Source organism: Zingiber officinale, chromosome 7A (assembly GCF_018446385.1).
Source record: "Zingiber officinale cultivar Zhangliang chromosome 7A, Zo_v1.1, whole genome shotgun sequence".
In the NCBI taxonomy this organism is placed as follows: Eukaryota; Viridiplantae; Streptophyta; class Magnoliopsida; order Zingiberales; family Zingiberaceae; genus Zingiber; species Zingiber officinale.
The window spans coordinates 111,247,530-111,271,527 of record NC_055998.1 but is presented as its reverse complement, the minus strand read 5'-3'; the positions used below and the strand labels follow the sequence as shown (position 1 = coordinate 111,271,527).

The 23,998-nt window shown below is 36.1% G+C and overlaps 1 protein-coding gene across 1 annotated transcript in view; it reads left to right on the top strand.

The window, feature by feature from the left end:
- The first annotated feature begins 7,918 nt into the window (after nucleotides 1-7,918).
- The window catches only part of LOC122000379, a 32,184-nt gene continuing 16,104 nt past the window's right edge, over nucleotides 7,919-23,998 (top strand). The window contains exon 1 of the mRNA XM_042554789.1: nucleotides 7,919-8,435. Coding sequence (XP_042410723.1) covers nucleotides 7,993-8,435 — 443 coding nt within the window. The 5' untranslated portion in view covers nucleotides 7,919-7,992. The remainder of the gene's footprint in view (nucleotides 8,436-23,998) is intronic.

Below are 23,998 nucleotides of genomic sequence, written 5' to 3'. Positions count from 1 at the left end.
AGGACTAGAGATCAAGTCAGAAAGCCCTAGGGTGCTGAGCCGAGGAAGCCCAAATAGGTATGGAATACCAAGGGTTTGGCAAATGGTAAGTTGAGATAAACTCCTAAAGTGGAGTAGTGATAACTAGCATTTTGATGTATTATTTTAACTCTTATACTTATTGATTTATATTATATTTTGTAGGATAAATTTTTGATCTCATTATAATCTTTCCCTAGATTTTGTCATTATTTCATAATTTTGCAAGGAATTAAAGAAGGTTCACTCAAAACCCTCAATCCGGTTCAATTTAATTGGTAAAGTCATCAATTTAGGTTGGGTCCGTCAAGTTGGCCTACCCAGTCAAACAATTTGAGTGAGTTGGATTGAAATTTTATTAACTCATTTAAAGGAGGATTGAGGCGGGTTGATTCATCTGGGCCTGCGACCCGCACGGGTCTGCCGGTTGTGGGCTTGGGTTGACCTGCAATTTGAAAAAAAAAAATAATCCAAACTTAAACTTGTTAATCTTATATATTATTTTTGTGGTGGGCTCATGGGTTGGTCGTTGAGCCCGCAACTCGTCTTAAGTTGGGTTGGATTGGAAATTTCTCAATCTGCTAAGATGACGGGTTGACTCGTCCTGCCCTGTCAAATGGTCGTCCAGCTAAGGGTCAACCGCCCTGCTACGGGTTTGCTTGTTTAACATCTCTAATAATTAGTTATTGAAGATGAACCATGGAATAAGGCTTGAATCAAATTAAATGAACCTAATGCTAGGGTTGAGGAGAGTTGGTCCAAAATTTGATGGGTTGACTTGAAGCATCAATCGGTTCATCTACTGGAGCCAGTTCAATTTAGAGTCTGGTTCAAGATTGAAGGAAAAGATTTGATTCAACAACCCTTAATCAATGGTTCACATTTAACTTGGTTCAATTGGAGAGTTTGATCAACTTAGAGATGATTTATTGGGAAGTTGGTTCAAGTTTTGGATGGTTCACTTGAGGAAGAGCTATCAGTTCACCAAGGAGGATCTCAAGTAGGGGTGTAAATGAATCAAGCTGGCTCGCTAGTTTTTCTAGCCGGCTCAAAAAATATTCGATTCGTATTCGAATTTATCGAATTCAAGCCGAAATCAAACATGTTCGAACTTATTTTCGAGCCGAACTCGAGCCCAAATTATATTGTTTGATAGTTCGTGAGCCGCTCGTGAGCCTTAATATTTTATTAATATAAATTAAATTTATATTAAATAAATAAATTTTGAGCCTTTTGAGTACATATTTTCGAGCAATAATTTGAATAGTTCGCGAACATGTTCAAATCTTTCGAGCCAAACTCGAACCCGAGCCCTAATTCGAACCAAACTCAAACCAGAAATTTTGAAAATTTCAAACTTCTAATCGAGCTCGAACTCGAATATACCTATTTCAAGACGAATTCGAGCCTTAGATTTTTCTGCATATTCAGTTCGATTTGATTCATTTACGACCCTAATCTCAAGCAACCACCTCTTCCTCACACCAATCTCAGACAAGGAGGCCAAGCTTCACCGATGCCACCCTCCTCTATCATCTTCTTCACCATCGCCTCTCACCACCATCTCCTCACTTCCAAGGGCCGATGGCCACCCCATCTTCTTCATCCACCGTATCTCTCCCTCGCATCACTCTCTTCCAGCGTCACTTCTTCTCCATTGACATCTAAGGTTGGTCAACCTCCTCCAACTCATCTCCATTAATCTCCTTCCATATCCTCTCTCTCACCTCTTCTCTTTGGGTTCGAAAAGAAGAACCCCTTCTCCACTTCATCACCACCATCTAACCATCCTCCTCTTCGGGTTAGAAGGGAAGGAACCGGATGTCCCTTTCAGAGCTCCACCATCCACCATCTCCATCCATCCATCTTCGGATTAGAAGAGGGAGAACCAGAGCTTCATTTTCTTTCAATTCCCTTGTCATCATAGTTTATGTTAAATTAAATTTTTATTAATTGCATTATTTTTCATTTATTATGATTATTTCATATTTGCATTATTTTTCATTTCTTAGTCTTAGAACTCAAACCCCCTATTTTCATATCAAAAAATCCAAAAGCAATAACATTCAATCCTAGGTTTATCAATTATCACTTTACCGTTATATTCCTTGTGAGAGGCAAGTAATCTCTATACTACATTAATGTAGAGGAGTTCAATACTTAATTGTGTTTGATAGTCATGGTAATCAGTGGCGGATCTAGACAAAAAAAGGAAGAGGGTGCTCAAAGAAGGAAGCTGGAGCTTGTCTTCCTTCTCGCTGTCGCTCGGACTGCAGCATACTGGTGGAATTTTTCGAGAGCAAAGGGGTGCTCAAGCACACCCCCGTTCCCCCCTAGATCTGCCACTGCATGGTATGACACACGGGTGCTTATCAAGTGGTTCTTCCGAAAGGAAGAACGAATAAGAACATGCCCTCTTTATAGGGGCATCCTTAAGTGATGGTCCGACTAAGGGATTCACTCGAATTTCGAAGTTGAGATCGGATAGTTAGACAACTATCAAAATCTATTTTACCCGCTTATAATATTACTATGCTAACTTTTGTTTTACATGATCGGTAGACCAATCAACTGGATCGGAGATCGAACAGATGGGTAAATCGATCAGCTTGATCATTAGACTAAACGCTGATGTGTCAACCAAGTCCTCCTGTGTATTGATGTGGACTGGATGAGTCCCAGATTGCTGATGTGGCATTGGATAAAGACCATCGTGTTGACATGGTGAAGTGATAAAGGTTGATCAACTGATGTGGCAAAGGAGCTAATCAAGCATAAGGACCGCGATACCAACATGACAGAGGATCTTCATTTACAAGTTGACATGGTGGAAGGGAACTAGCCAAGGATGGATCGGTAGATTGATCCCGATGATCGATAGACCAATCATTCGAATCTGGATTCCATTTCTAAGGTGATCGGTATATCGATAAGCGGATCGGTAGACCGACTTGGGTCTATAAAAGAAGCCCTCGAATTGAGGCTTCTTCATCAATTTTCAAATGCTTCCATTCTCGTCTCGCTCCAAAACATCGACAACATAACTCACTACTACTCCAACAACTATGCTTTTATTTCATACTATTATTTTTGCCAGTATATCTTGTTTTACTTTATTGTCTTTCTACTTTAAATTCTAGGAATTACAAACGTATTACCGTTCCTCAATCTTTGTAACAATGAGTCTCTTTATCTTTTGAGAAAGAGATTTCTAGTGGATTGCATATTGAAAGTGAACAAAGTTTGTGGCCCTTGGACTAGCAGTCACAAGCTGTAAACCAAGTAAAAAATAAAGTTGTCTCTTTGTGTTTTTTAATTTCCGCTGCTATCTTTGAAAATGAGAAAAAGAAGTTTTAAACAAGAACTAGCAACTCGTGCTAATTCTTCGTCTCTAGTTTTATATTTGATCCTATAATTGGTATCAGGGTGGGGGTTCTGAATTGGTATAACCACCAATCTAGCACTTTTTTGTTTTATTTAGTTGGTTGTTTTTTCATTTATTCTTTTTCTCTTAATTTAAGACCAAGTCTTAGTACATTTACTCTATATTTATCTGTACATGTTTTCTGAATGACCCATCAAGAAGGATACAACATAATTTGACCGTCTTTATTTTCTAGAGATGATTTCAGCTACTAGAAAGGCCAAATGGAGTTCCATTTGAAGATCTAAATGGAGATGTGAATCATGATCCAAATTGAATTCACGCTCCCCACCAATGAAGGAGTACCACTCGAATGCAATAAGTGGGATGCTTCCACCAAAAAGAAAATCGACATCGACACCAAAACAACTCAGACCCTCCAGTGCAGCTTAACCAAGGAACAGCTCAACCGAGTCGATCCATTCATCAGTGCAAAAGATCTATGTAATAAACTAATCAAACTACACGAAGGGACTTCTAACACTAAGGTTTGCAAGCGTGACTTACTGTTAAAAAAATTGTATAATATTAAAATATAGGTAGGAGAGTTAACAAGTCTGCTACACACCTGGATTCAGGTCCTCCTCAACGGACTCCACTCAATCAGATAACAAGTCGAGAACCAGGACATAATCAAGTACACACTAAAACCATTTCCAAGAAACACATTATGGGGATCTACGATAGATGCTTACAAAGTTTCCTGAGATCTTTCAAAAGTTAAGTTAAACTAACTTTTTTTAGAATTTTAATTACATGAACAGTTTAATACACATCCAGCCAAGAAAGCTATTGCCTTGATTGTAGCTAAAATCAAGAACAAGGAGTTGAAGCCCTAGTCTTGACCTGAACCTAAATTCGAAGATGAATCAGATTTAGAAAACGACGAGAAAATTACCTTCGAACTAGTCAACCTAGTTCATAAACCATTCAAAAAGATAAAAGGATTCGCCAAGCGCGAAATCAAAAAGGTGATCCAATTAAAGAACAAGCAACCAGACCTGAACCGAACCACGAAGGCCAAGTCAGAGATGATTTACTACGGGTATGATCCAAAAGGATATTTCAAGGTTAAATGTCCAAACACAAAGGAGACCAAAAAGCAACGAATAAAGAAGACATTAAAAACAATGTGGGATGAGTCTTCGTCAGAAGAATCGAATGAAGAAGAATAAGTTCAAGCAAGCTTCCTGGCGCCGACAATAAGAGAACAAGTGGCCGAGTCCAATTTCGAGTTTAAACCTAAGTCAGAGTCTGAACCTGAGTTAGAGTCAAGCCACATATCTGTATCCGTTTTAGATGAACCAAACATCGAGGTAAATTCTTCATTAATAAAAAAATTATATGAAATGATTGCTTGTTTGACTCAAAAATTAGCTAAGTCCAATATTTAATGTTGGATCGAGAAGCGCTAGAGGGGGGGTGAATAGCGCTCGTGGCTATTTCGTACGTATCGGAATCGAAAACAGCGTTAGAGTAATTAAAGCAGCGGAATTAAAGAACAAACAAACACAAACAGAAGGACACAGAGATTTACTTCGTTCGGAGCCTAAGGCGACTCCTACTCGAAGGCCCGCGATCCTTGATCGCTTCCGGTAGGTAACAACTATAAGCTCGTTAAAAGATTACAATTATGAGTACAATTAAAAGCTATAAGTATTATACCGACAACAAGAAATGCTAAATCTGAAGCTTCGGGTCGTCGGGCACTTGTAGCAACACTTCGGAGTGTCTTTTGGAGCAGCACGTTGATGAGAGATCACTTGGAATTCGTTGTTGTGAAGTGCTGGTCGAAACCCCCTTATAAAGGGTGTTCAAGGCGCCTTGAAGGCTGTTCAAGGCGCCTCCATGCTGCCTGGTCTTCCGCGTGGATCAAATCTGATCTGGTCGAACTTCATCCATTCAAGGCGCCTTAAACCTCACTCAAGGCGCCATCCAAGGCGCTTTCTGCCTTCTTCAAGGCGCCTCCAATGGTGCTTCACAGCCAGCTCATCCTTTGCACCCGAGGCGCCTCCAAGCTCCATGGAGGCACCTCGGACACTGTTCATCCGAGGGAAAACTATCTTATTTTGTACCTGCAAGACTTGTTAGTTCCAAACAATATCCTGCAACACAAAATTAGCACAAAATAACAGTATGAATAATAAAAGAATGTTTATGACAGTCTCCGGACTATCCGAGTCTGACTTCGAATTTCCAACCGGAAACCCTAGGTCGACCCGACGCCTACTGTTCCCTCTACGGGGAACGCATCCTCACCTACTCCCCTCAGGAGAGATTACCTGATGTCAGTCCGGTCCTCCAGACCGACTGGACTTTCCGCCTAGGGTTACCACCCCCTAGGACCTAGGGTTACCGCCCCCTAGGATTTTTCTCCACCTAGGATTACCGCCCTCTAGGACCTAAGGTTGCCGCCCCTTAAGGTTTTCCTCCACCTAGGGTTACCGCCCCCTATGCCCTAAGGTTGTCCCCCCTTAGGATTTTCCTTCACCTAGGGTTACCGCCCCCTAGGACCTAAGGTTACCCCCCCTTAGGATTTTCTTTCACTTAGGGTTACCACCCCTTAGGACCTAAGGTTACCCCCCCTTAGGATTTTCCCTTGCCTAACCACAGTTAGGACTTTCCTGAAACCTTATTTAACCACGTTAGATAACAATGAATCTTAACTTTGAATCCCTTTGCCATTATCAAAACTGAGGTTCGATCGTCGGATGCTTACTGCACTAACATTTAAGTCAAGTCACTTTTAAAGGAGGTAAAAACCCTTAAGGAGAGGATTAACCAAGTCCTTCAACTGATCAAATTCAAAATAAAACTTCAACTCAAGTTCAATAATTTGAGGAAGAGAATTCCACTTTGAAAACTCAAGTTGATCAAACTGATAGAAAACGAATCCAAGCACGAGTCCCTAAAATAAAGGTTGATTAATCAAGTTGGATCGATCAATATTGAATTCCCAAGAATCAAATTCATTACTTGAATTCCCAAGGTTCAAATTCCTCGGGACTAAGTGACCCTAAGTGCTTCCGAGTGACCTAAAGGTTCGAGTGATTAAAAGTTGTCCGAGCAACCTGAAGTCTAAATTGAGATGATCCAAGTGAGTTTGTTAGAGATCCGATTAGACCGAGTTTCCAAGCCACTAGAGATGGTCCAAATGTTCGAAATTTCGTAAGCTAGATTAAATTGTTCGTGGATGAAGTTGATAGTTGAGTTAACGGAGTCTATGTGACTGGAGTTGTTATAAGTCACTGAAAAGGTGCAAAGTCGACAACCCGATCGATTTTTATAAAAGGAGACTAGGAGTTCAAGTTTAGAATATTAATTCAGCTACACACGTTCTCTTCCATATGCTCAAAGTGCTCGTGTTGCTATTCGGAAGTGCAGGATGGATGTAATTTATATTATTTATCAATTTATAAAGAGTTTCTCTACCTCCAAATGGAATCCAAAAAAGAAAAAAATAATCAGTGGCATGCGATCAAGGTATAACCCGTGGAATCGGAACCCAAGGGGTTTACCGAACCACATAAATCTAGGTGTCATTATTTTTTATTCTTATATTTTACTTACGTTGTTGTGCATATTTAGCTGCATACTAACTCTATATATATAAGCACGATTTGTAAAAAAAAGTGTTATTCGGTTGATTGTAACAATGTTTAAAATGTTTTGAAAATAGGAGGTCATTAAACCGATGAGATGATCGGATCGAGGTTTTTAAAATTTGACCAATCGAACCGGTAATTCAACTATTATATATATATATATATATATATATATATATATATATATATATATATATATATATATATATATATATATATATATATATATAAATCATGCTTCAATAATTAAAACTCATGTTTCAATCCTAATTAAACCTACGATTTTGACCGATTTAGAACGGTTTTGATCGATTTGGACCGGATTTAAGTAATTTTGACCGATTTTAAATGATTTTGATCATTTTTTTTTTTCGACTTTAATGGATGACCGGACTTGATCAAGAGCTGATTCGTGGTTCAACCGGTTAGACCGACCGATCCGTTCTGATTCGATTTTCTCAACACTAGATTGGAATCCTTATTAGTTGACGATATTTTAATTTTTATATATTTGGATTGGCTGAATAAGTATGGATAATTGAGATAATAAAAATAGGATGAGGTACTATTTTAATAATTAATAAAAAAATATATCCTTTTTATGATTAAAAAAAACTCTTTTAAATTTTTGCTGATTATTTTCCTTTAATAATTATCCATCCTTCCTCTATCTATGCCCTTGACAGTAAACAGTATGGGGAAAAAGTCCCAAATGATTGTTTTTTGTGGTCTCAGTTCGTTACGACCCACCACGTGCATTTGATGACCCGTCGTTGACCGAGTCGTCGGATGACACGACCGTTTAGCAAGTTTACAGCGTCGACGTTAAATTCTTCACGCGCTTCCTCTTCTCCACCATTTTAACCTCCATCCTCCTTCGATATCCACCGACCTCGTATACATACATATACAAGTGGCGTCGACGGAGGTGGTGGCAGCGGCCATATGGACGGTGGCTGGAGCTCGCCGGCAGGAAACAAGAGGAGGGTGATGGTACTCACCGACTCACGACGCGTGTCTAACGGCGCGCTTGAATGGACCCTCCACCACGCCTTGCTGGAGCACGACGAGTTGATTCTCCTCCATCTGGGGAGCGCAACGCCGCGTCGCTCATCCTCGCCCCCGTCCATGATTTCTTCCTTCCTCTGCAGGCCATCCTCAGCGGTTTCGCCCATCGGGGCCGAGAATGGAGAGGGCAAGGCCGAGCTCAACTTCTTGCACGCAATGAGGGCCAAGTGCGAGGCGGAGCAGCCGAAGGTGAAGGTACTGATCCAGAGGGCGGAGATTGAAGGAAATGACAAGGCGGCCACCATCCTTGCGCAGGCCAAGTTGCTCCTCGTCGACCTTCTCGTCATCGGTCAACGCCGGAGCTCCGCCATCTTGTGCGGGTAATTAACTCACTAATTTAAGCTTTTTCTCCCCATTGTTTTGTTCAATAGTTTAAATTCTATCTTGCCAACATTTATTAGTGGACAATATAATTAAAATTCACACTTTTCTTTTATTATGAATCTTATATATTATCCTAGATATATTATCCAGATAATTTAAGATGACACATTAAGTTTGAATCTCACAGCTAATTCCTTGTTATTTGGTATCTTGCAAATATTTTATCACTTTTTGCAAACTTCTTGATTCATTTGCATCAACCTTGTTTGAATTTTGAATCATCAAATCCATATTGCTTTAACAACATTTAAGGTTAGGTTTAGCCATAGATTTGCACTTATCCATTGGAAACATTAAAAACAAATATGTACTTCACTGGAGAGATGGAGATTTCTTTCGTGTATTTTCTTCAATTGAATACCAAAAAAGTATTTCATAAAATATAAATTTGTTATGTGAAATTTTTTCATCATTTTGTAATTAATTTTTTTTCTCGCCATCTTCATGTTGTTCTTAGAGAAAAGATAATTAACATACAAACAAATAAAAAGGAAATCTTTCAGTGTCCATTAATATTTTTCCTATTCCATTCCCTCAGAATTTTCTAGGGGTCTAGAGGTCATATAGAGCTGTATAGAGGTGTCAGCTATATTCTTGGCCTAGAACTTGATAACCTTGTGGTTGTTGTTAATTGTTAGAGGGGGAAGGGTTGAATAACCTTTAATTTTGCTTCAAATTTATTTTGTCTTTATGAAGAGTTAGCGTAGCAGAAAAACAAGCAAATGAAATTCAAAGAAAAAGATAACAAACAAGGTAACCCAAGTGATTTTACATGGTTTGATAGTTCTAAGCTTCTACTCCACGACATATGATCCATCAGCGGATCATCCATAGAAATTTCACTACCTTTTGTCTTTCTTGGCAAGATTCTGGAGGTGGAGAAACATCTTACACTTCTTCTTACAATGATAGAAAATTAAATATAAGGAAGAAGAAAGGAAATGTAAGCACTTGGAGGATGAGAGATATGAACATTGGATCACAAATATAAGTAATTTCGGTAACCATTTTGAAGCCCCAAAGTCTTGTACTTATAGCCTTAAGCCCTCAACTTCTGTTTTGTTATGGTTCTATTTTTCCATGTCATGATCAATTTCATCAGTCGACTGGTAACTTGAATTTATCAACTTCTGTATCACAATAGATACTTCAGTCAACTAGTTGACTCATCAATTAACTACTTAAACAATACTCGGTAGGAATCAAATCGTTGCAAGGCATTATTGTCAAACCAATAACTCTTTTTGTTACAAATTAGTCGTCTGCTTTAGACATCTAGTAGATTGGTATGAATTTAGTGGATTGGTTTGTTGACTGACTCTCGAACATAACATTCTGTTCATTTTTTTCAGTGTTGAGTTGATTGATCTAAAGAATCAATTGACTAACTTGAATATTAGTCGACTAATACTATCTAGTTATTTAATATCTGAATAAAAGACTTTGTATGGTTCGTGGTTTGAAATATAAGATCTAATTAGTTGATTGCTTTAAAGTATTAGTTACTATTTGTTGTTTAATCTTGAGTTGACAAACTATTCAACTCAAATAGTAGTCGATTGGAACACTCTTTCAGTCAACAATTTTCTATAACTATTTTTAAGGTTGAGTCCACTCATAAGTCTAGTCCCACCTATACACCAAATATAAGTGCACTCAACTTTCCACATTAGGAGATTACCTTCATGCCATAGGCTTTCCATGCCTCAAGGAGTTCGTCGTACCAAGAAGTTTCCTAGCTTCTGGGATTTCCACGCCTAGAGACTCCTTGCCTCAGGAACTTCATCATTTAGTCTCCCTGACTTGCCAGTTCATGCTGCTAAGAATTTAGTTCCCAACCTTCCAAGATTTCCACATGCGAAATATTTGATTCTCATCTACTTGGGCTTTCTTGTGCCAAGTATCCAATTCTCATCGGCCTACTTGGTCTTTCATTTTTTTAAATGTAATACATGTCAAGTTCCTTACACTTGCACACTTGACATAGATGTAAAATCACAATATCTCCTAACTTAAACTATCAAACCACATGGAAACTACATGTTTAGGGCATAATTGCATTAACAGTTGCTCATCATAAACTTTTTCTTCTAATTATCTATTTTAAAAATACTAATTTACTATCATGTTGATAAATTTCTAGATCACGTTGGGTAGCAAGAACAAGAATAACTTGAACATTCCCCATTCTAGCAATTAGAACAAGAGTTTTGGTTATGGGGGATTGAATGTGTATGAATGAGATAGATGAGCTAGAGGGGGTGAATATTGATGATACCTACAAATGATTGTTTTTACTCTTGCTAAAACACTAGTAAACTCACACAAGATAACTATTAATGGAAAAATTATACAAAGAATTCAAGCATACAACAATGCTATATAACGTAGTTTCGAATGCTCATTCTTACTCCATGGCCTATGACTCATTAGTCAGTTATTCCAAGAAAGCACACTATCTTTCTCCTTCATGATGAACTAATGGAGGTTGAGAAACCTATTACAACATGAACTACAATAAGATTAGAGAGGAATGCTCAAGGGAAGAGGCTCAATAAGATCTAACTAATCTAATTTCACTAGCCTTCAAATGTCTATGTTGTTCCTCTTTTATAGCTTCATCCCTATTCAATCTTTAATTGTTGTCATCTAATTTGTCAATGATCAATTGACTAGATCCACCCATAAATCAATTGGTTCCTCTAATGAATTTAGCCTGAGTCTGCCAATGACTACTTTAATGAATTGGACCACTATAACCTTTAGGTTATCTGACTATTACGATGCAACTTTATTTGATCAACCACTCTTTCTGGTTTTCCCAATGTAGCATAAGTCAACTGAATCCTATCATAAATCAATTGATCATAGGTTAGTCAATTATCTAGTTGACTCAACCCCAAATAGAAGTTTTCTGTATGTTGGATGATCACCCTGAGTTGACTCCTTAGTTAATTCAGATCTCAAGTCATGTTGACTCAGTTCCAATTGATCTGGAACTCTGACTCAAATCATCTTAATGATTGAGTCTTGCCTAATTTGAAGACTACCATCTTCCAAGAGTACAAGTCTCCCAACTTTCATAGCTCACATATAGAGATTACCTTCCTTAGCTCGACTTTCTCACCACAATCGTCGCTTGTTGGGCTACATGTCTCTTGATTACAGCAAGCCATTAGCTTGCCCCACATGCCATCTTCATTCTTTATCTATTTAGTTCGCCTCCTTTGGCTATCATCAACGTTGTGCCTTGATGATTCTGGTGTTGTGTCCCTTAAATGTCTTACATCATCCTTTTCAAATCTCTACAAGCTCTATCCACCAATCTATTGACTTGGCTATGTCAATTCATGCTCCATGAGCTGCTCCAACACCACTTCAATGTTTCTTGATCTATGATCCCTCTATTGCCTCATATGACTTTTTCTGATCTCCATAGACCTCCAAGCCACTAACATTAATGAAATTCTCACTAGGAGTTGAGAATACTTTTTTGACGGATAGCATTTCTTTGTGCTAATTGATGGAAGTATCTTCATTTAATTTTGTCTTGTACATCCACACTTCATCTTATTCTTCTTGATTATCAATATCCATTTACTCATGAATTTATCCCATGTTTCTTTTTTGGCTACTACTTTTGAAATCTTGTGGTTCTACCGGGAAGAAAATAAATTCACAATTTTCATAAATATCTTGTAAAGATTTCATAGTTTCTTAATGAAGTGTCATAGTTGAATATTGCTTGTATGAACTTTAATTTAGTGTTTTACTTGGAGTCAGTTATAGAATTGGAGTTGGCAAGGAAGCTTTAGATGATTAATCATACATTAATGTAGTCTCCAGAAATTCATTTATAAATCAAGAATATGACGAACTTTCTTACAAACTCAAAGCTACAATTTTATCATCATATCATCTCTCAAGACAATAATCATATTACTGATAGGATTAAACAAACACTTAGAAAATATGAGGGAAAATAATTTCTTTCTCACACACTCTAGAATTGGTATAAGACTCTCCTGTTTATAGAGAGAATTTACAATAGAAAGGAAACTAATGAAAAGGAAACTAAATAAAGCTAATAAGGAAACTAATCAAAGCTAATATTTGACAGATTATCCTCTCTTATTTTTTCCTGATTTATATATCTTTTACAATCTATATTTGCCTAAGAAATGATCCTGGAATATTCCTGCAATTATGACTAAATCAAGGACTTTAATGATAGAATTTCCAACACTCCCCTTCAAGTTTGTTTGTAGATATCTTCCATAGCCAGTTTGCTAGTCAACTTATTGAATTATTTCTTGTGTAGCCCCTTCGTTAGTACATTAACTAATTGTTCATATGTTGAAAGATATGTCATGTATATTATTCGAGTGTTGATTTTCTCTTTGATGATATGTTTATCCACTTCTATATGCTTTGTGCGATCATGAAGAATAGGATTATGAGCTAAGCTTTATTGTCACAATAAACCTTCATAGGAGTTGAGTAAGAAAACTTCAATTCCTCAAGAATTCTTTTGATCCACATCACCTCACATATTCCATGAGCAACAACTTTGAATTCTGCTTCAACACTACTTCTGGCTACCACATTTTATTTTTTTACTTCGCCATGTAACTAGGTTCCCACCAACAAAGGAACAATAGCTTGATGTTGATCTCCTATCCATAACACTCCCTACCTAGTCTGCATCTATATAGACTTAGACTTGAAGATGTCCATGTTTCTTGAATAATAAACCTCTCCCTGGAGTTCCTTTCAAATATCTCAATATCCTATAGATGACCTCGAAATGTTCTACTCCTGGTGAGTGCATAAACTGACTTATCATGCTAACTGCGAAAGCGATATCAGGTCGTGTATGAGACAGGTAAATCAATTTCCTACGAGTCTCTGATATAGGTCCTTGTCCTTCACTTCTTCAACCTTAGCAGCTTGTAACTTCAAGTTAGGCTCAATGAGAGTCTCAACCATTTTACACGCAAGCAAACTTGTTTCTCCAACGAGATCAAGAATATATTTTTTTTGATTAAAAATTATACCTTCCTTAGATTTTGCAAATTCCATTTCGAGGAAATACTTGAGGATTCCTAGATCCTTAATTTGAAATTATTTTGTGAGTTTCTTCTTTAGGATAATGTTATCAACATAAACAATCAAAACAACAACTTTACCCTTTTTTGAATGTTTATAAAATACTGTATGATCTGCTTGACTCTGCAAGGAGCCATAACTGACAACAGTCTTTCCAAAGTGTTTAAACCATGCTCTTAGTGACTGTTTAAGTCCATATAATGCCTTGTTTAATTTGCACACTTTTTCACTGCCAAGTCTCTTCTCAAATCCTGGTGATAGGCTCATGAACACCTTCTCTTTTAGATTACCATTGAGAAATGTATTTTTAATGTCAAGTTGATGTAGAGGCCAATCTGAATTTATTGCAAGAGATAATAGGATTCTGATAGAGTTTATCTTAGCAACTGGAGCAAAAGTTTCTTGATAGTCATTCCCATAAGTCTGAGTGAAGCCTTTAGCCACTAGTATAGCCTTGTATCTTTCAATGCTTCCATCAGCTTTGTATTTTATTGTAAACACCCATTTACACCCAACGTGTTTCTTGCCTTTGAGTAGATCAACTATCTTCCAAGTGCCACTTCTCCTTAAAACATTCATCTTCCATGACTGCTAAATTCCAACTCAGATCATCCAACGCTTCTTGTATATTCCTTGGAACAAACAAGTGTGAAATCCTAGAAGTGAAAGCTTTATGGTTTTTGTGACCGTCTTTGATAATTTGCAATAAGATGATTAGTGCAATTTCAGACACCTTTTCTAATTGCTATAGGAACATCAAGATCAGAAATAGTAGATGAATAATTAGACACAATAGGAGGAATCAAAGTTGGACTTGTGATAGGGTTACCTTAAATTCGGTGCCAAAGCTTGAATTTTCAGACCGGTGTTGTGCAGGTTTGACATTCGAGTCTTTATTCCGTAGATGAAATCTCTTCCTAGTATAAACTTGAAGCTCAAATTTAGATCACAGTGATCAGTTTGTAGTATTTCTCCCCCTAATCGAAAGTCTCCAATACTAGGCACTAGAGGTATGTAATTATTTTCAAGATTGGCTGGAAAAATGATAATGGTAAGTGGGATAGAAATGTCCCAAAAATTGTCTTTTACCTCACTTGTCGCTCCCTAAAGAGAATTTTTGGTAAAATAGGGTTTTGTTTTTAAAAAAGACACATCCATCTCACAAATTTTTTTTTATTTGAGGATCAAAACACTTATACCCCTTTTTGTTTGATGAATAGCCCAAGAATATGCATTTTATAGCACGTGGTTCAAGTTTTGAATGAAATTGACATGGAACATAAACATAGACAGTACATCCAAAAGCTTTGGCAGATAAATAAGAAAACAATCTAATTTTAGGAATTTTTTTTTAAGACAATCAAGAGGTGTTTTGTATTCTAACACCTTAGTAGGTATCCTGTTTATCAAATAAGAGGCTGTTAAAATTGCTTCACCCCATAAATACTTACGAACATTCATATAAAACATTATGACACGTGCTACTTAAGTAAATATTTTTTTTTTGTTCTACAGGGTCATTTTGTTGAGGGGCATCCCGACAAGTAGATTGATGAAAAATGCCTTTTTCATTCAAAAAATATCCAAGTGCTCATTAAAATATTTTGTTCCATTGTCAGAATGTAAAATTTAAATTTTGGTTTGAAATTGGTTTTTAATCATAGTGTAAAAATTTTTGAACAAATTTCTCACTTCAGATTTTTTATTCATCAGATAAATTTAGCATAAACGTATATGGTCATCAATAAATATTACAAACTATCTTTTTCTAGAAAGAATAGTAATTTTAGATGGCCCCAAAAGGTTTGGAGGCCTAGTAAATTTTTTTGACAAATAAGTTAAATGATGAAATTTTACAAAAAAAAAACAAGTTTCATAAAAGAAGAATAATCAATGCCTTTAAATAATTCTGGAAATAAGGGTTTTAGATAAGGAAAACTAGAACTCCACCTATGACGACCGATCATGGCCGGTCCCAAGCCCGGATAAAGGAGGAGGGTTGCGTTAGATTACCAGCCAGCGTCAAACTATGGCAAATATTCAATGAATGAATTCATTCAACTATTGTGCTAATGCTAGGTTGTTCCTCGAAAGGAACGCGTTGTAGGGTCCAGCTGTAATGTCTCGACAAGGACCGCTACATCTCCAGAACTCGAGTGTAGTGATAAATATGCAAGAGTTCGTGTTACAGGGTCCGACTGTAACGTCTCAGCAAGGACCGCTACATCTCCATGAGAACTAGGGTGTAGTGTTAAATAGGCAAGAGTTCTCACACCATAGGTTGGATAAGAACAAATATGATAGGAAAACTAATAATCTAAGATTTGGAACATGGAACATAGAAACTCTCATTGGTAAATTAATGGAGGTAGTAGATATGATGATTAGGAGAAAAATTAGTATTTTGTGTGTACAAGAGATAAAATGGACAGGCGAGAAGGCAAAGATGATAGAGAACTCGGGTTTTAAGTTATGGTACACTGGAAAGAGTAAAGCAAGAAATGGAGTGGGTATTATTGTAGATAGTTTGTTAAAGGATGAAGTTGTAGGAGTAGTTAGAAAAGGGGATAGAATTATAACCCTTAAGATAATAGTGACGAAAGAAACTATGAGCATAATTAGCGTATATGCACCACAAGTAGGATTAGATGAAACTACCAAATCAAGGTTTTGGGAGGACTTAGATAAAATACTACAAAATATTCCACTAAATGAAATGATTTTAATAGGAGGTAATCTAAATGGGCATGTCGGAGTGAAAAATGAGGAACATGAGAGAGTACATGGAAGTTATGGGTTTGGAACGAGGAATGAGGAAGGGAAAACTATATTAGATTTTGCGATAGCATATGACCTTATATTAGCTAATATGTTTTTTAAGAAAAGAGAACACTTAGTCACATTCAAAAGTGAGAATAATAAATCGCAAATTGACTTTCTTATGGTTAGGAAGAAGGATAGAAAGATTTGTAAAGATTGCAAAGTCATCCCTAGAGAAAGCTTAACTACCCAACATAGGGTAGTAGTGTTGGATATACGCCTCAAACATAGTATCAATAGAAAGAAAATATATACAATTCCTAGAATTAAGTGGTGGAAGTTAAAGGATGGGAAGCAAAATATATTTTATGAGAAGGTAGAAGTACAAGCATTAGGTGAAATATACGATGACTCTAATACAACATGCGATAAGATGGTATCAAAGTTGAAAATAGTAGCTAAGAGTGTACTCGGTGAGTCAAAAGGACATGCACCACTAAGTAAAGAGTCTTGATGGTGGAATGAGAAAGTACAAGAGAAAGTGAAGGAAAAACGAATAGCTTATAAGGAATTATATATTTGTAAGAACGAAGACAATTTAAAAAAATATACAATAGCCAAAAAAAGAAGCAAAGTAGTGAGTGAAGCAAAAAATGAAACTTTTGAACGGTTATATCAAAAATTGGATACAAAAGAAGGGGAAAGAGATATTTATAGAATAGTTAAAGTGAGAGAAAGGAAAACAAGAGATCTTAGCCAAATAAAATATATTAAAGATAAATGTAATAGGGTATTAGTAAACGATGGAGAAATAAAAGAGCGGTGGAAGGGGTATTTTCATCAACTTTTTAATGAAAGTTTAGGTAACCAACTTAACTTAGATAATTTAATTAGGTCAAATGAGTATAGAAATTTTAATTTTTATCATAGAATTCAAACTTCAGAAGTAAAACAAACTTTAAATGAGATGCACAATGGAAAAGCCGTTGGACCAGATGATATTCCGATAGAGGTATGGAATTGCTTAGGGAAACAGGGTATTGAATGACTTATAAAATTATTTAACATGATATTGAAAACGAAAAAAATGTCTGATCAATAGAGGATAAATACTCTAGTTCTCTTATATAAGAACAAGGGAGACGTACAAAATTGTGCAAACTATAGGGGTATTAAACTAATGAGTCATACTATGAAACTTTGGGAAAAGTAATAGAAAAAAGATTAAGGAAGGAAACCACATTAACAGAAAATCAATTTGGGTTCATGCCTGGAAGGTCGGCAATAGAAGCTATACATCTTCTTAGACAATTAATTGAAAAATATCGGGAGCAAAAATAAGATCTACACATGGTATTCATTGACTTAGAAAAAGCTTATGATAGAGTCCCAAGAGAAATTATATGGAAAATTTTAAAAAAGAGAGGTGTTAGCGTAACATATATTGAACTAATTAAGGATATGTATGAGGATGTAACGACCAGAGTAAATACTTCAGGCGGAGTAACTGAAGCATTTCCAATAAAGATAGGGTTACATCAAGGATCAGCTCTAAGTCCCTATCTTTTTACACTAATTATGGATAAACTCACTGCGCACATTCAAGACACAGTACTGTGGTGCATGTTGTTTGCTGATGATATTATTTTGTTAAATGAGACACGTGAAGGAGTAAATGCTAAACCAGAATCTTGGAGGGAAACACTAGAAGGGAAAGGTTTTAAGCTTAGTAGATTAAAGACAGAATATATGGAATTTAAGTTTAGCAATATTAGAAGTAATGAAACAATTGTTAAGATAGGAGAGGACGAGTTACGCGGAACCGAGAGATTTAAATACTTAGGATCATTTTTACAAAATGATGGAGGGATTGAGAGAGATGTCTTACATATAATCCAAGCAGGATCGGTGAAATGGAGGGGAGCGTCGAGTGTTTTATGTGACCGTAAAGTACCTCTTAAACTTAAAAAACCGCAGTTAGACCTGCTATGTTATATAGAGCTGAATGTTGGGCTATGACTCGAGTACATGAGCAGAAGATGAGAGTTGCAGAGATGAAGATGTTAAGGTGGATGTGTGGACATACGAAGATGGACAAAATAAGAAATGAGAGCATTAGAGAGAAAGCCAGAGTTGCATCTATTGAGGAAAAACTTCGAGAGACACGTTTAAGATGGTACAGACATGTACTTAGACGACAATAAATGCTCCAGTTAGGCGATGTGAAACTATGATAAACATGCATATCAAACGAAGAAGAGGAAGACCAGAAAAGACTTAGTTAGCAACAACAAAACAAGATAAAATTTATTTAAATATAAATGATGATATAATAGGAGATAGAGCTCAATGGTGTAAAAGGATTCATACAGCCGACCCTACCTAGTGGGAAAAGGCTTGGTTGTTGTTATTGTTTTAGATAAGGAAAACTAGGATGTCCTAGTCTATAGTGTCATAGTATTATTTTTTTCTCGAACTGAGTTTGAACTGATACTGTTATAGCGCTGAACTTTTTTATTACTAACGGGTATTTCACCCGAGCAGTAAAGACCTTCAATCATCCTAGCATGTCCAATCATCATCCCCGAGTTTTGGTCCTGAAATTCATAATGTGATTCAAGAAATATAAACGGCAATTAGAATCTTTAGATAGTTTGTTAACAGACAAAAGGTTGCAGGCTAATTTATGAACATGAAGAACATAATTGAGATTGATTTTTTCAGTTAATTTAATAAGTCTTTTTTTCCTGCAATAGGTGAAAAACTACGGTCGACAATTCTAATTTTCTCATTTCCAGAATAAGAGGAATAAGTATCAAATAAGTGAGAGCAACTAGACATGTGGTCTGTGGCTCTAGAATCTATAGTCCATGGAGAGGAGTTTGAAATAGGAGAGAAGAGAAGTTTGATTGCTACCTATTTGTGCCAAGGAAACACTAGGAATACCATATGAGAAGTTGGATTTTATTAGCTTTAAGAGTTGATCCATTTGCTTTTTGTTGAAGGGACCTGAGTCGGCTTCATTGGCAGTAGGAATTTCACGATTTTTCTCTCCTTGCTTGCTGCTTTTTAATTAGTAGGTTTGCCATGAATTTTCCAACATGTCTCACGTGTATGACGAGGCTTGTTGCAGAAATTGCACCAAACCTGTGGCTTATCATCAAACTTGCGCTGATAATTTACAGCCTTGTAGGTAGCATCAGTAAATAAGGCAAAATTTTCAATTGGCTAACTGACACTCCTTTTTCCAAACATGACACTCCTTCAGCTTTCTTCTCTTCTGACTTCGGCAAATACTTCACCAATGGATGAGAGAGGAGGTCTCCCAATAATCCTTCCTCGTACTTTATCAAATTTGATGTTGAGACCAGCAAGAAATTTATAAATACGACCGTCTTCCATGGTTTTCTTGTGGTGGTTGCAATCATCAGCAGATTTCCATTCGTATGTGCCAAAGAGGTCAAGATCCTGCCCCAACCTTTTCAATGAATTAAAGTATTTGGTGACGGAATCATCTCCTTGACGAATTTCTCCCAACTTTAAAAGCAATTCAAAAACATGAGATTGGTTACCTAAGTCAGAATACATCTGACTAACATTATCCCACAACTCTTTTGTAGTAGGATAGTACATGGAATTGGTACTTATATCCTCCTCCATGGAGTTGACTTGCCATGTCATAACCATGGAGTTTCCAGCGTCTCATATGGCATGCAACAGATCATTAACAGCAGGAGCCTTCTTGTCACCCATAATATAACCGATTTTCCCTTGCCTGCGGATATACATTCGGACGGTTTGTGACCACCGGAGGAAGTTGTCACCATTCAGGCGGATGGTGGTGATTTAGACTGAATGAGAGTTGGAAAGGTCTTGCGAGACAATTATAGTGGTAGGGATTGTAGTGGTTTTGGACATGACTTCTAACATGGCTACTATAATTTTAATGCAGCTCTGATACCAACTTAGAAAATATGAGGGAAAATAATTTTTTCCTCACACACTCTAGAATTGGTACAAGGCTCTCCTATTTATAGAGAGAATTTACAATAGAAAGGAAATTAATGAAAAAGAAACTAAATAAAGCTAATACGGAAACTAATCAAAGCTAATATTTGACGAATTATCCTTTCTTATTTTTTCCTGATTTATATATCTTTTACAATTTATATTTGCATAAGAAATGATCCTGGAATATTCCTACAATTATAACTAAATTAAGACTTTAATGATAGAATTTCCAACACAAACAATAAGTGCTTTGATTTTATCACTAATGGATTTTTTTTTTCTTTTTATAAAACTTAACCTTCTTTAGATCTTAAATATGAGAATAAGAAATTTATCATCATGCAATTCATAAAATTTATCATTAGATTGCCAACTATTGATGCTCATGGTTTATATAATATTTGATGCCTCATAAATTTTATTAGTGTTTGGGTTTAGGTAGATTGTTTAATGAACTACTAAGCCCAAAAGTAGATAGAAGATCATTTCCTTCCATCATTCTTCTCGTCATTTCTAGAATAGTACGATTCTTCCTTTTTATTACTCAATTTTATTGTGGTATTCTTCCTTTGAATATCTTCTTCTATAAATGATGTGTACATAAATTCTCTTCCACTATCACTTCTTATTGTTTTGATCATGTAACTACATTAATTTTTATAAAGAGCTTTAAAATAATGAAAGCTTCTAATTTTTCATATATAAAATTATAGCCACATTAAAAAAGATTAAAATATTTCTTATTTCAATGAGAAGTTCTTATTGTTGGAACTTGATGGTCTCACTAGAATGATGAATAGATGATATTGATTTTGCAAGTTCAACGATTATTAATATTAAATCAACATGTGTAATTAATCAAAATGGTAATAATGTAATGAAATAAATAAATAACAAATATATGTAATGTGGTTCAGAAATTCAGTTCATATTCCATTACCTATGACATGTCCAACACATCATTTTAGAATGATCCACTACCTCACCCCTTTAAATGATGTAATGAGGATAAGCTCATGAATGATATATTCCAAGAACTCCTCAGAACCATGAGCTTTAGAGCCCTAGGTTGTAACCCTCAACTAGATGTCTTTTAGTTGAGAACACTTTTGATTTAAACCTGTTACTAGTTCAACACTTTTGAGAACACTTTTGAACTCCCCATACCCAAGAACCACCATCGAGATTGTTCCTACTTCTCAAAACCCACAAAAGTTATCCTAATGGAGCTCCCATTGATACCAAATACCTTATTAGAGAATGATTAAAATCCAATGCAAACGACAAAACTTCTAGATGACCTCTATAAGAAAATAACCTCTCAATAACAAATCTCACACTCTCCCTCGTAGATGAAATGAAAACCTAAAGAGAGAAGACACTACAAAAGATTGATAGGAGATGAGACTTTCAATCCTTGTCCAAGCTCTTAAACTACTTAGAATTTATCTTGATAAATCACAAAAAAACTATAATATAGAATGATAAGTGTTTAAGTACCCAAAAGATCTCTGAGAGCTTGTATAACCTTTGCGCCAATTTGTACAAAAAAAACACCTCCAGTAACTGAAAGCTTGTTCCAATCATTTGTTGCTCCAAAATGAATATACAACAACTATTTTCAATTGACTAAAAAATCTCTCTAGTTGACTATTTATCCTTCCAACCGGCTAGAAATACTTTCGGCTATTCTATTTTTCAAATTTTATATTAAGTCAACTAGAAATCCTTCCTCAATCAATTGCTATTGTTTGGATAGTCTCCCTAATCCCACATGACATCAAAGACTTGAGTTGGTTTACAAACATAATTTGTGCACACTTTAAAGTCGTAAGAGTGCAACATGCCCTAGGTACTCAAATTTCTACCTAATCAACCATAATGTCATTACAATTTTAACCCAAGATACAATATCATAAGCCTTACATCTAAGCTTGATCTACAATCTTCCATTTTGGCATGCTAAAATGATGCACCATATAAAATACACACTTATCTTAAATCATATTGTCAAATCATCAAAATAATATGATTAAACCTACTATAAGGGAGGAATAGTGCCTTGGAGCAATCAAATGTAAAAGAAACCACTATAAAAGGTTGTACTTGATTAACAAAATTATGCTTTTATTGATGATCTTGTTTTTTTTTTTTGGTAATCAGTAGATTGAATATTGTTGCTTTAATGATGGATCAAGATTCAAGATAGATGTGAGACTATCCGAAAGCACAAGACAATGTTATTGAAATGATCCTTCATCTTGGTGATTTTGAGAATGAGATTTGACTATGGTACAACTAGTACGTGTTATGTTTCTATTATATGATAACATGTGATTTCTGTTGGGATTGTAAGGTTACAAACAAAGTCTCACATTGAAAACACACAGGAAAGGTCATAGGTTTATAAGGGAAAGATATCTTGTATGAGGCCTTTTGGGTAAAGCCCAAAGACAAAACCACGAGGGCTTGGGCCCAAAGTGGATAATATCATACCATTGTGGAGATATGTGAATTCTTTAGTATCAGAGCCCGGATTGCCAAAAGGTCTAACCGTCGATTGTGCACAAGAGCTATGGTCTAATTGAGTCATGTGAGTAGAATATTGACCTTGAACAAAGGAAGTGGGAGCATCAATGTCCGGATCAAGAGGACCAGACACCGGGCAGAAAGTCCAGGTGGAGGAAGACCTAGTAAGTCAGTTGGACTAAGGGGTAAGAATGTCCTAGTAGGTCGGGTGGACCGAGGGGCAAGAAAACCTAGTAGGTTGGTTGGACTGAGGGCCAGAAAGACCTGGTGGGTCAAAGATCGGACGTCAAACGGATAGATTTTCAGGGGGTCTTGTGGTCCTTCATTTGAGGGGAGATTGTTGGGTTGCAAGGTTGTAAAATCCCACATTGAAAACATATGAGAAAGATCATGGACTTATAAGGGAAAGATATCTCCATTTGTACGAGACTTTTGGGTAAGACCCAAAAATAAAACCATGAGGGATTAGACCCAAAGTGGGCAATATCATACCATTGTGAAGATATGTGAATTCTTTTGGTCTAACAATTTCATGTTTGTAGACATGTTGATATCTCGACTAGCATGCATATGGATTGTTATAAAACAATCTATTGGACGTAATTAGCCATGAGAACCCATTTGATAGTTTGCCTAATATCTATGGGAGGTCTGATATAGATGAGTATAATAGGTCCTTAGACTTGATATGACTAATCTTCTCATAGGAATACCAATATACTTTGCTATTATGGGTTGGTCTCTTGAATGAGTTACATATACACTTAAAATTATCTGTGTTATTAATCTTATGAAGATAAGAGATTAATCAATAAAAGACTGTTGGAAGATGGTGGACTCTCAAATAGTTTACTAGGAAGAGAAGAGGAGTAGTATAATGACTTGTTTTATAAAAATGACTTGTTTTGCAACTTTATATTACATGACTATTTATTCTACTCAATAGAAACTACTAGACCATGCTTCATCAATTAGATACGTGAACTTATTCTATCTAGATACATGAATTACAAGATTCATATTTTGCATAATTCATGCACTTCAAACATTTATTATAGTTAATGTATTCAAGTTTAATTCAAGTTCCAAT